General features: G+C 42.3%; 1 protein-coding gene across 1 annotated transcript; it reads left to right on the top strand.

Moving 5' to 3' along the window:
* The first annotated feature begins 210 nt into the window (after window positions 1-210).
* Window positions 211-13,317, top strand: LOC147890831 (V-type proton ATPase 16 kDa proteolipid subunit). The gene is made up of 3 exons (XM_087389507.1): window positions 211-452; window positions 977-1,262; window positions 12,689-13,317. Exons 1-3 carry the CDS (start codon window positions 371-373, stop codon window positions 12,816-12,818), a joined length of 498 nt encoding a protein of 165 aa, XP_087245633.1. The 5' UTR covers window positions 211-370; the 3' UTR covers window positions 12,819-13,317.
* Window positions 13,318-14,128: the final 811 nt, after the last annotated feature.

Below are 14,128 nucleotides of genomic sequence, written 5' to 3'. Positions count from 1 at the left end.
TTTACACAACGAATCACGAAGGTTTTTCTTGAGAATGTGCAATTTGCAAAGATAAAATACAGCTGAAGTGTCTAAACTTTTTGGAGATGTTACAAAACTGAGAAAAATATTTGTTAGAGGTGAAAATGAAAAAGCAAAAAGCAGTTTATCGTGGTTAACTTAAAGGGTGAAGAGGAAGGAACCGGCTGGGCCGGTTGGGAAACCGGCAGGTGGCTATCGTCCCTGCAAAGCCTTCAGAAAAGAGAGTTGGTTAGCAATCTGCAAAGCTTAAGATCCGCCATAGCCATACAGCTCTGCACATTTTATCTTCACTTGGCAATCTTTGCCCTTGCTCTCGTATTTTTGCTAATCCTTTCCCTCTTTTGGAATCATGTCGACTACCGAGTTCAATGGCGATACCACCGCTCCCTTCTTCGGCTTCCTTGGCGCTGCAGCGGCCCTGGTTTTCTCCTGTAACATCCTCTCTTTCCTTCTTACTTTCTGTCTTTCTTCGTGCCATGATTGGTGACGTGGATCTGTTTCTCAGCACCGCATCGGACGCTGAATGTTTTGACTTTGAAGACGGGTTTGCACGATCATTGCTTCGACGTCTCTTTCTTTGTTTTCGACTAATTTCAGTTGCCTATAGCATCGCATGAGAAATATACCTGCGTGTAGGTTTACAACATGTTCCGTTTGTGTTGATTGCTGTTTCATGTCTTGAACGATTTCCATTTCCAGCCTCCAGGAGAGGCGATAGTATATACCAATTCGAGTCGTTCCGTGGGCCATAGCAAAAAATTGACTTTTGCGTAGTGGGTGGATCTGTTATTCTAAGTCTCACATGTAGACGGTAGAAGGTTTAACCTTTTGATATCCTTCTGTGTATTTTTATTTGAAGACTGATAATATTTTGTTGCTCCTACGTGATTTCTTAAAGTCAAATGCGTGTAGATGATCGCGGTTCGATTGGTCACTTATAAAGTGAGTCATGCAGGTATGGGTGCTGCATATGGGACCGCAAAAAGTGGAGTTGGTGTTGCCTCTATGGGGGTTATGAGGCCTGAGCTGGTGATGAAATCTATTGTTCCAGTTGTTATGGCTGGTGTATTGGGTATTTATGGCTTGATTATCGCTGTTATTATTAGTACGGGAATCAACCCAAAGAGCACTGCATATTATCTGTTTGATGGATATGCGCATCTATCGTCTGGCCTTGCTTGTGGGCTAGCTGGCCTTTCCGCTGGAATGGCTATCGGTATCGTCGGTGATGCAGGTGTCAGGTATTCATTCCTCGTTTGACCAGATTTATGTTGTTTTTGGGCTCAAGGCTCATCCATGATGTAGATGATAACTTCGTAAATTGGTCATAGATATGTAAAAATGGATGGGCATTTTGGTGTTTCCTCTCACATTACAGAATCCTTATTGTCATCTGTTCTGCATAGGTGACTTCAGCTAAAGGGTGACACTCATCCCAGCATAGAATATTCTAGAATTGCTGAAATGGTTGATGCCCGTGCTATAGACACACATGCCCAGCTATATATGCTGTCTCTATGAGCATAATGTAACTGTAATCTTGTGGCGTTGGAATTTTCACTAAGCCCTAAATATATATTTAGGGATTTGAAAGGGCTCCACGACCTGTTAAAGATGTTATTGACTACACTGATATGTATTAGAGGACGTGGACTTCTTTCTCTGGACTTTGTGGTTTCTTCAGAATTTTTTGTTGGATCAGGCTGCTCCCCCGCCTTACTCACTGCCTATATTGTAGCTTTAACTTCAAGGCTGGTTTCCCTGTGTCTCTATTGACTTGTTGGTGTTATGTACCGGGAATGCCTATCTCCAAATTAGTGGACGTAATTTAGCAGGGTTAGGGGGCCCTAGGATTAAGATTGGCAGGCTTATGTGGGGTTTAGAACCATGCATGGGGGCCAGTCAGCTATATTTAGCTGGGTATGCTATTTATGACAGGATGCTCTTCTATGTAAGAGTTAACATAGCTATTGTGCAGTAGTTCAGTTGAACACACCTCAACTGGATGGTCAGGCTTAGATCGTGAGCCAATTTGCCTACAATAGTGCTAAGCATACTGCTATTGTGTAGAGTCTTTTTATGCTTATGTACGGATATCAACCCAAGTCTCTGGTGACGGTTGGATTGAAAGGTATTTAGCTTGATGTAGCTAAGGATTTCTTGCTGGATATGCAAGAGAGGCTTGTGATTGCATGGGAATCTACAATGACTGCTTAGGATAGAGCACGGTTTTATGCTGATATTTTGTCAATGGAGTTTTTCGAAGGGATGCTGGTATACTTGGATATACCTAAAGATGCAAAGACATTGAGGACCCATTTGGTAGGCATTGTGGGCCATTTTCTTTAAAAAGCTCAGCACTGGCAGTAAAAACTGGAATTGCTTCAACATGTAAAAGTTCATTCCATCTTTATGTTAGGAGACTTAAAGAGCTGTTGGGAACCAGGGACAATTGTGGAAGTTGAGGAGATGACTTATATTCCACATGAGCATGGAAAGGTTTCAGGTAGGCTAAGTGCTTTCTTCTTATCCACATCAATTGCTACCTCGAATGCTAATCTGCGAATTATTGGACTTAATCAAGCAGTGTTAAGGGCCCTGGGATTAAGATTTGCATGCTTACATGAGGTTTACAGCCATGTACAATAAGTGGGGGCCAATCAGCTATATCTAGCTGGTATGCTATTTATGGCAAGATGCTCTTCTATATAAGAATGGCCAGGGTAATTGAGTTGAGGGCACCTCAACTAGATGGTCAAGCTTGGATTGTGAGCTGCTTACTGTTAGAATATCACTGTCTTCACCTGTGAGCCCCCGATTCGAGGGGACAAGTTGGCAGGAGATAATAGGGGGATGAAGAGGGCATGCAGGGAGATAATAGGGGGATGAAGAGGGCATGCAGGGCAGTATTGTGGCCTGCAAAGTGCAGCCCAAGAGGCCTGCTTGAGTGCCTATTTATAGGCCAGTCCAAGTCGGCCTGGTCAGCTCCTGGTCAGCCAAAAAAGCCGGCAGGGGACGGACCCCCTGCTGGTCGGTTTTATGAGCCCTGCACATAGTCTATATAAAGCACTCCTCCCTCCATTCACTCATCCACTGGACCGAAGCCTCTACCGACGGGGAGCGTTCTTTGAGGGAGGAGATCTCTGAGGATACTCAGCATTTTTGGACAGCACCTTGTTGCCTACTTAGTGCTCATCTGGAGCTTGTTTATCCCACACTCTGAGTTCTGTCTCTCTCTCTCTCTCTCTCATGTGCTGTTCCAGTGAGGTTTCATAGTATATGTGTGATCATCTATATAGAGGTTTCTGAGTGTTCTATGAGCTGAGATTGTAGAGAGGTGTGAGAGATTCTATCCTTCTATTTCCAACACTTACATGGCAGATGAAGGATGCTGTGCTGTGGGTTCCTTGTGGGCGAACTTTGATGCCAAGATCTTTGGCATAGGTGTTAGTTCATTGCCACATGCTCAGGGGTAGTTTGCGTGCCTCACTATTGTTTGTTACTAAGAGCTATTAAGGATGTGATTGGGGTTAGATCCAGATGAGATTTGACACTTGGCTTGTTGCCTCTGTGCTGATTTACTTTTGTGGCTAAAAACCTATCTTTTGACTTCTTACGTGCTGAGCTACTACATCTCTGAAACTCAGAGAGTCAAGGAATGCACATGGCATCTCAGCCCAAGATTATTTAGCACATATCTAATTTCTAATCCTATAGTGGCCTTCAATAATCAGTTTATGACTGAGGGTCTTTAGGTTTCAATTTGAAGTCTCTAATTAGAGCCATTCCATCACGGTTGACTGCCCTTTTCTCTGCTTTGTGTGCGTCCTTCACTTTAGTGAGTTCAGCATTCCTTAGTTTGAGCTGCGTTGGAGTGAGTTCTTCAGATATCCATACCTGTGTACCTTTCAACTTGTTTGTCTGTCGGAAAATTTTAACTCGTCCTGCCTTCTCATTGAAATAAACTTGTACTTGTGTCCCCTTTTGGGAGATACAGCTGATGTCATTCACAACCCATTCTACTTGTGGTATCCCCTTCTTGAGGCCTGTAAATTTCTCCTCTTCTGTGTGTCCTTCCTCATCATCAAAACAGTCAAGGCAATCCTTTGGCAGTCCCCCAAATGCGCAGTATTCTCTTACTATGTACTATGGCTTCCTGTTCTTTTACCCTGCATAAAGATCTTCTTTATTGATTTTGTTGTTGGCCACAATAGCCATTTCCTTCTTAGCTGAGCTGACCTGAGTCACGAGTGTTGATCATCTCTTCGACGGTGGAGACAAGTGTTGGTGCTGGTGGAGATGTGCTGCATTTTTCCATCACCTCTGCAATGATTTCCTACTTGACTTTGCTCTCCATCTCCTTCACATTCCTTCCAAAAGCAGCAACCATAAGCCTGATCTCTCTAACTTCTTGTTCTAAATAATATACCAGCTTATATACAGCCATTAACCAGCCCCTAAACAGGCCCTGTTTTCAGCCCGTCACACCCTGGCAACAGGCCCTGGCTAAATTCCCCATCTACTTGCAGAATTCATAGGAAGAATAGAAGAGAAAACAACAACCCACATGTTATGTGCATGGTGTACCTAGGGTTGGATAGCAGGTTAACGTGGGTTACAGGATAGCATAGGGCTGGATGGCTATTTTTAGCTGAGATTGCTAATATATAGAGATTGATTCATATATAGTGCTCGCTTTATATGGAGGGAGCTATTCATAGCATTGTGCTATCTATAGCGGGTTTCCTTCTATATAGAGGGAGGGCCAGTGCTATTGTGTATATCAGTTGAGCGCTCCTCAGCTGATGGATGGGCCTTGGACCCAGGCCAGGACTTTGGCCATCTACATGGCGGATCATAGGTGGTGTATCGAAGGTCCTCTGGACGGGCTCAGGTGGTATGGGATGCCTGGGTTAGATACGGGCCTATGGATGAGTCGAGCTGTAGCCCACGTGCTCGGGGGTGGTCGGGAGGATCGAGGCACCTGCGCTATGATTTTGGTTGTATCGAGGACGAGATTATAGGTCAGTGATAGGGTCAGATCCTGCGGGGTCGTGTCATCTGGTATCAGAGCCAGCCTATCACGATTGAATTCAACGCGAGGTATGCAGAAAAGATGTCTTCTAGGTACGCTTTCTGAGATTGCTTTTGCAAATCTGAATTTTCGCTCATGTATGGGCTGAATCGTTGGCTGATGATGTGCGCTCATGATTGGGAGAGTTGCGGAAGAAATAGAAGTCCATAGGCTGTGTGCTCTCTCTTGGTTGCTACGTGTTTGGAAATCGTGATTCCTTGAGAAGGGTAGGCGATGAGAAGACTTGATGCTTTCAGCAAGAGAGATGAGGATGGATCGTTTCTGACCTATAACTACCCACGCTTGGGTTGTTGATGTGATTGGCTGTGTGGGGACACATGACAGTAGGCTGGTTAGGGAAAGAATTCGCTGTAGGTTCTCAAGGATGAGATTCCTACCCTAGAGACCTAGATTTGCTGTAGTTGAGAAGTAGGAGGAAAGAGAGGGCGTTCATAAGCCTAGAAAGCGGCTTGTCTAGGAGATTCGGGCATCAGAGACAGGGGCGATATGATTGGGGGCAGGCGCTTGGCTTTGGGAAGGAGCGTATGGCCTGATTTTAGCGCGTTTTGGCTATTTTTGGCTGGCTGGAGAAAAGCGGGACAGGATCTATTAAAAGCGAGATTGTTTTTTGGTTAAAAAGCAGGTTGCTTTTTTGTTTTTCTCTAGCAAGGAAAGCACTTGCTCTAAATCTAGCGCGTTTTGGCTATTTTTGGCTGGCTGGAGAAAAGCGGGACCAGATCTATTAAAAGCGAGACTGTTTTTTGGTAAAAAAAAGCAGGTTGCTTTTTTGTTTTTCTCTAGCAAGGAAAGCACTTGCTCTAAATCAAGCACCCACCCTAAATTCACCTATCTTTTGCTGGCCCTTCCTGGCTATTTATATACCCGGGATTTCTCTCTCTTTCTCACTTCAGCACTTCAGCGCATGAAGGCGAATTTCCCACCCTCTTTCCGTCTGAGATCAGCCTATTAGATTCCGCCATCTTTCTTGCTGTCCTCTACTCGCCTTCTTCCTTGATTCCACGCAGCACCAGATTCCCTTTTGTTAGTGTGAAGAGCACGCGTTTGGACACAACTGCTTTTCTTCTAGTCCCTCTCCCGTGCGAGATATTTTCCAGCCATGGAAGGACATCAAAGTAATGAGACACCTATGTTGGATTACTGTTTTATTGAGATGGAGGATGAGGCTACATCAGAGGTTATTCCTTATAGACCTCATGACCTGCTACGAGAGATGGATTCCTTGATGGATGAACTCTGGGCAGCTCTTTACTACTATAAAACCCCTCAGTACCAGAAATATATTGAAGAAGGCTCATGCTGTTCTAAATGTAGACAGCTTGTTTTAGAGTCTGAGAAGCGATGAAGAGGTTGAAATCCTCAGTTTTGACCTACACCCAATTATTTTTGGCTCGACTGGATCTTTTGAACCACGTTTGGTTCAAGATGTTTCCCAATTTTGTATGAATTGTAAACTAGTGGCATTTATAATTTGATTGGTTTTTTCAAATTATAACGTGTACTTTTGTTCCATATATCTTGCAGTTTTTTAGATATATGGTACATTGAGGATGCCTGAGACTTTGTTACATCTTAAAGTGGACTTAACTAAGACAATTGGATTTCCCTTTCTCGAATCTTGGTGCGTAGATTCCTGTTTGGTTTCTATTTGAAGTTTTAATCTCGATGTGATTGTGAGTTATGGCGTTTCTTCAAGTTACTGTTTGGACATATGAAGGTTCTTATTGATCAGACCAGGATGAGTCTTGTTGGATACCTTCTTTGAATCATGTTCAAAGGCGGGGTCATTCTGATTCTCACTCTTTTAGCCCGGGGTCGTGGATAGTCAGGATTCAAGAGTTGTTAGGGATGCTACCTGCTGTTTTCTTCTTTGACCTATTGGTTGGGGTATTGTAACACAAGGGGGTGATATTATCACATTAAGAAAAGGATTGAGTACGGATTTGCCACCCTGACTCAATCTGGGATCATCTGAGTTGAAGAGGGATTGGCTACCTGATTCACTCATATTGTCCACTGAGTTTTTTATTTGTAGTATACTTTGGTGGTATGGGACACTAAGGTTTGTTACACTTAAGATTCTCTGATGTGGTGGTATAATCCAGCGTGAAATAATACCCAAGGACCTCTAGGGTGAAGTACAAGTAGGCTGAATTAAATTGGGGGCAACCTGATTAGATTTTTTTTTAACGAGGGCTGACTAAGATTCTTTACCCTAAGAGAAGCCATGTATTTTTGGGTTCAACCTTGGAGCTCCATAGTCTAGACTCAATCTCAAGGAGCGTTACCACATCTCTTCTGATGATGGTCTGTCAGTGCCTTGTTTGGAACTTGATGTTCTTAGATAAGAGATCCTAAGAACTGGATGATCTTGTGACCGGAGCGGTTTATTGTGCACAAGTTTATACAGGATATTCGATAGTGGATCTTGTTTTAAGAGATTTCGGTTTGTATGTTTCCGTAGTCTTTGGATCACATAGGATGCTATTCCTATGATGGTTGACTATATACATGTCTAGAACAGTACCATTGACTGGATATAGCCAACTGAATTTCTACTGATTATTCTCATGTAAGGGCATTTCGAGGATAGATCAGGGGGACCATATCTTTGGTCAGGATTTTGCCCATTGATACTTCCATGAAGATTTTTCTATCATGAGTTATGAACGGATACCTAGTTGTTCTGCGATGGAAAGTCTGTCATGTATTTCAACCCAAGAATTTGAATTACAAGGGTATTCTGTTGAGGGATTTGTTGAATACTAAGTAATTCAAGAATTAGGGTTGATAGAAATTGCAACCCAAAAATTGGCCTCGAGGGGTTCAATTGATGGGGATGTTCGAACAATGATTCCTCAATCTCAACCTAAGATTTTGAGTTCAAGGATACTCAATAGATAAGGTTGATAGAATCATTTACCTTCAGGTACGGATTTTACCATGCTTGTGTACGGATATGTCAACGGAATTAACTCTGTGGATTCAGGCATTACTTGATTTCTCGAGAAGATTACTCGACGATATGTAACCTTGTTTAGAGAGATTTACTTTCCTTGAGTTAGTTATCAAAGATTGTGGCTTTGGCCTTAGATTTTCTTTGATTTGAATCTCATGGAAAGTATAGCACACTCAAATTGATAGTCAAAGTATAGTTATTGGCATGGACTCATCTTCACAGAGTTTTCGGGCTTTGTGGTGAACTCAGGAGTGAGTTCTTAGAGGAAGGGGAGTATGTCATGTGCATGGTTATCATGTGCATGTTGGATAGTAGGTTAACGTGGGTTACGGGATAGCATAGGGCTGGATGGCTATTTTTAGCGAAGATTGCTATATATAGAGATTGATTCATATATAGTGCTCGCTTTATATGGAGGGAGCTATTCATAGCATTGGGCTATCTATAGCGGGTTTCCTTCTATATAGAGGGAGGGCCAATGCTATTGTGGAGATCAGTTGAGCGCTCCTCAACTGATGGATGGGGCTTGGATCTAGGCTGGGACTCTGGCCATCTACATGGCGGATCATAGGTGGTGTATCGAAGGTCCTCTGGACGGGCTCAGGTGGTATGGGACGCTTGGGTTAGATACGGGCCTATGGATGAGTCGAGCTGTAGTCCACGTGCTCGGGGGTGGTCGGGAGGATCGAGGCACCTGCGCTATGATTCTGGTTGTATCGAGGACGAGATTCTAGGTCAGTGATAGGGTCAGATCCTGCGGGGCCGTGTCACCACATAACAGCCCTGACTCCCTATAGTACAGGCAGGAGATGACCAGAATTCTAGCAGCAGATAGTGACATCAAGGAACTAAACAGCAATAGCAGAAACCATGTTAGAGTATAGAATACTTGCCCAATAAGCTTATGCAGCAGTCCTATAAATTTAAAAAAGAGCATAGATGCTGCAGCCAGCCAAGCAAGGTTGCCAACCAGCCACGACGGTCATCCATAATTAGCTAGCTGGCAGGTTCAGTAGGACAACATTTTGATGGGGCTGCCAACCAGGAATCAGTTACAACAGCAGTACAGATATTTGGACAGAACCCAATGGACCTAGAAGTCCTGTAACATATTGCCAATGATTTCTCCTGATGAGGTGAACCAAAGTAAGCAAAGTAGCCCACTAGCAGTCCTTGGAGATGTCCATGTGTAATGGAGGCCCAAGTACCCTAGATGGAGCCTAATTGTAGCAAAACAATAAGGCTGAGATTAATATGTTTAGAGTACATGCACCAATCTACCTCAGCCCTGAAACATATAAATTCAAATCAGGATTAGTTAGCCCTTGTACTTGTTTAAAAAACTAACCAAGAACCAATATCTTCAATCCAAACCTAGCTAGAACTATTAGACCCATGTTAGACTAGGTTAGAAACAAGCAGTTTTACATCCACATGCAAACAAAGGTGGAAATTGCTGTAAGGAGCTGGAAAATAGAAAGAAAGAAAGAAAGAAAATTTATTAGAGTCTTCGGAAGACCGATGGGTCTATGAGACTGAAAGAAAACCTGATACAAATCACAGTAAGGGTGGAGCTACTAAACGAGCATCATCAGCCGTGCTGAGTCCTAAGTCTGATCATACATAATCAAATACATCTGGGTGTGACAATGAAAAGAAAAAAGATTCGGAGCGGAGCGGAGCGGAATCCTCTATATGTCATGTCGCCCTGGCTGGTGCATAGCTGGTGATGGGACGCTGGCGTCCGTCAAGGGGTGCCGTATGTCTCGGTCTCATGAGTCATGGAGGAGGCTCGATGCAAGACCAGAGCCACCGTGACTCCCGTGGGACGTGCCCCAGGTCTAAACAATGACGGGAGGTCCCCTAGAGTGATCTGTGTGTCCCCTCGATGCCTCGTGTGTCATGCTGCGGTCATCAGGTCGGGGTCTCTGTCACGTCTGCGGCTAGATTTCAATTTGGAACATACCAATTTCGCAAAACCTTTTGGCTTCTAAGCATCCCGAGCATGGAAAACTGGCGGAAAGCAGAACCGTGGCTAGCAGATGGAGGTATATGAAGCAAATCATCAGGGCTAGAAGTGGGAAAGATGGAGAGGCAGGGGAAATCTGCAGGTGGGAGTGACCAAACTGGTTCAAGTTGAGCAGTAGGAAGCTCCAAGCAAATCATAAATGAACTAAGAGGGTGTATACTACTGCGATTTGCAGTCCAGTCCTCTATTTGGCAATAGATCTTACCGTTCAGGGTCTAGAAGCCAGTAAGTTGCAATTGGTGTAGAAGCCTCGAGGAGCATGAACAAGTGCAAGGAGTAGTAAAGAATGGAAGGCTGATGGAGCTTGTAGGGAGCAACAACAGGCTAGGAGTCAAATCACAATTTTGAAAGAGTGAACCTGTAAATTAAAAGAGAAGTTCGTAGTCTAGGAGTAGAATGCCAGATAAAGCTAGAAATTTAGAACATGAAAAAGCTGTGAGTAAAAAGCTAGCTTTTAAATTTAATAAAGATTTAACTTTATCATTTAATTGATTATTCCAGGTTCAGATAGTATTTGATTAATTAGTTTAATTTTTAATTGTGTTTTTAATTTTTCCCCCGGATGATCCCACACAATTAATTACATATGTAGGCCTAAAACAGATGCACTCCGAGGCTTGCTAGGCTTCTTATCTTGACCTAAACAACTCAGAACTGACTCAAACTCAAACCATCTGTTAAAGCTCCGTACTTCAACTAATGTGCATGTGAGTGATGGAGCTTCCTCATTCAGTCAACCGTCATAGCCCAACGCATCAAGGTTCTCCCCCAAAGCTAGTCTAGGGGTGTTAGGAAGAATAATGGGTATAGAACTACCGACCCTACCGGTGTTTGGAAACCCTTGTGGACGTGTGAAGTGTGATCAGTCTCATATGGCGTGTTGATAATTTGATGTGATTTGGTAAGGAATATTCAATCGACTTGTAATTTCAGTGATGTGAAGTCCACCCGTCAATAATCCCAACAAGTCCACCCCGTGCAATAATCCCAACGTACTCTCATTGGTAAGAAATAAATCATATTGAAGATGGTAAAGTCATATTGGAGATGACAAGATCACACCAAAGGTGATATGGTCAAACTGAAGGTAAGCGGCCGTACTGAAGATGGCATAGCTATACTGAAGATAGCTTGCATGGTGATCAGCCATGATTATAGAAAACCTCAGAACCAATAATAACCTATGGGCAGGCTTTGCAGTAAAAGATAGCCGGCCTGGTGTGTGAAGTCACTCACACAAAGAAACTCATGTGTGTAGTCAATAAAAATATGCATAGAAAATAAGTATCCATAAATGTAATACATAATCGTGTAGATCTGTTACAGGCATTCACTCTACCACTTTTTGGGGAGCACTATGTGTTACTGCATGTGTTACTCTGCTTGTATCCTTAGTTCTGCAATTTCTGACGGACCCTGTTGTCAGGTAAGCTTGTCCGCTGATATCCCCTCTTGTCGATTCCAAGTAATCGTCTCATGTTATTCAAATTTGAAAATAGTTTGTAACAGTTTCTCAGTGTTTGCACCGATGTACGGACTGTTTTGTTTGAAATGTGAGCTCTCCGACACTGACTTGAAAGGCTTAAAGATTGTAATTTTATGTTATAATCTGAAAAGTATGCAGAATGAAGGAAAAGTTGATTTAAAATTGCTAATTCCAGCTAATGGTAAGGGTATTTTTTTTACTGGGTAGAGACAGCAGAGGATGAGGACTGCATAGCAACACCCTTTGTGTATAAACAAGAGCCTGCTCTTCTGGTTGTATGTACACAATAGCCTATTGGGAACGCTGCAGTTTGTTCTTTCAACTGTTTTGTACGCTGCAGGCTGTCCTTGCATCTCGTGCTATTTTATTGTTCTACAACTTGCTTGCTTTATTTATTGCTGATTGACATCAATTAGAGTCCAGGTTTTACAAGGAATGTGGAGTATTCTTCTTCCGCCAGCCTGCATAATGACCGAATCTGTTCTTCACTCCTGAGAATTTTAGTACAAAGACTTCTGTGTTGTTGGTGGGGTGTGGATATGTCCATGTGATAGCTTGCATTTACACAATGGTCCACGCCCAAGGTTTGGCGGGGTGACATTGGTGGCATTGGAGTTGTGATGGTCTCGACCTTGTGTGAGATCCTGTCATGAGATTGAAAGTGCACTGTGTTATGCATTTATATAGTTTATTCATGTTCTTTAATTCATCTAGATGTATTGTTATCATGTACAAAAGAGTGCCTTGACACAAGTGGATATCCAAGATTACAGTTTTACAACAGTATAGCTTGGTAGTGACTTTAGTGTATAGAATGACATTCTCTATTGAGTTTTGTTCTCTATGTTTTTTACTTGGTGATAATTCACTCCTGTTAATGTTTGAATAGTTGGGGGCAATTTTGCTCTCATATGTCATACTGGTCTTTCTGGATGTTGAATCAGTCTTATCTCTTATAGTTCGCCAATTTTCTTATCTGTATTCAAGCTCTACAAAATTAAGTTCTATACTATCTGTATATCTCTATATATTTGGATTAGGGGTTGTTGCCTGATATTCGTCCTTTCTATGCTCTGATTTATTTTTCCCCCTTTTTTGCAGAGCAAATGCACAGCAACCCAAGCTGTTTGTAGGCATGATACTCATTCTTATTTTTGCAGAGGCACTGGCTCTATATGGTCTGATTGTGGGCATTATCCTGTCCTCTCGTGCTGGTCAGTCACGAGAATAAAGTGCAGAGGCAGACCTTCCATGTAAAGTCATGTACATTGATTCCTGCCATTTTGGAAGGTGTTTTTTGTCACTGGCCTTTATGGTTCTGATTGAGGCTCAAAAGTACTCGTATAGCTTCCATCTGTTCATTCCATGATTCATGATGCTGTGCTCATTTTGGAGATGTTTTTTGAACAAAAGTTTTGGAATAATGCAGAGAGACTCGTAGTTATTCTTGTACTATGTCAGGACATGATTGTCAACACTCTGAAGGTTTTTATTAGCGAATGTTATATTGTTCAAGCTGCATGATTTTGCCATGATTCCTGTTCAGTATGATGGTATAATAGGAAAGTAGGGTAGGTGCTTTTGTAATTGCTCCTCTCTTTTGTGACGTCAACTGGCCATGCTTGAACCAGCAAGATTATGCACTGAAAATGAACTAGAGGGAGTTTTTTAGACAGAGTGTTGTGGCACATGGCTGCACAGATTTTGTATATATTTGAGGTTACTTGGGAGAATCAGGCAATATTAATGGGAGAATCGGGAAATAGTTACCTCAAAAGCTTATCTGTTGTGTGAAAGATAAGATAGGGTGCGCTTCATTGGTATGTCAATCCAAGGGTGGTTTGGTATTTTGGTGTGTATTGCTCCACGTGTCTCATAGTATAGAGGATGGATGGATCATGTGGCAAACAAAAATGTTAAATTGGCTCATCAAATTTTTAAGATGCCCTAGAAATAATGTTAGCTTGTAAAGATACAGTTGTTGGTCCTCTGATTTTGTTGAATTTGCAAAACCTTATTGTCAGCAATATTTTAATGTGTAGTTGTAGCTCTAGCATATGCCGTTGGCCTCTCCAGCTTTGGGGGGCTTCGTGCAAAAGCCAGCACCTTGAGTCTCATCATATGCACTTCAGGTCTGTGTTATACATGATTGAGTAGGGGTATGTGTAGTTTTTTGTCATGAAACACACTGCCATGTTATTGCGGCATTTGTGTTTCTTTACACTACTCTTGGCTCGAAATCGATTGCATAAAAACTTAAGATCTATAGCATATACCCATGCTCAAATATAATTATATTATTTTTGGAGGTCATCTATCCGGGGCTAATCATTTAGTCTCTGTTTTTTCCCACTTCCTTGTTTTATTAAAGATATAAATTGCTAACTAAATAAAACATAAATTGTTTCCTTGTGCTTGTGTTGGTGTTTCATTTGTTTTCTTATGTTTGTTTCCTTATGCAAGCATTAGTGTGTTTGTGTTTTGATTTTATTTTTTTTTCAAGAGAAAATAACTTCTATTGATGCTTGTAAAAAAAAATGA

The sequence above is a fragment of the Dipteris shenzhenensis genome, chromosome 18, assembly GCF_047967505.1.
Source record: "Dipteris shenzhenensis isolate YYH24624 ecotype China chromosome 18, Dip_SZ_1.0, whole genome shotgun sequence".
In the NCBI taxonomy this organism is placed as follows: Eukaryota; Viridiplantae; Streptophyta; class Polypodiopsida; order Gleicheniales; family Dipteridaceae; genus Dipteris; species Dipteris shenzhenensis.
This window is presented reverse-complemented; position numbering and strand designations above follow the sequence as displayed.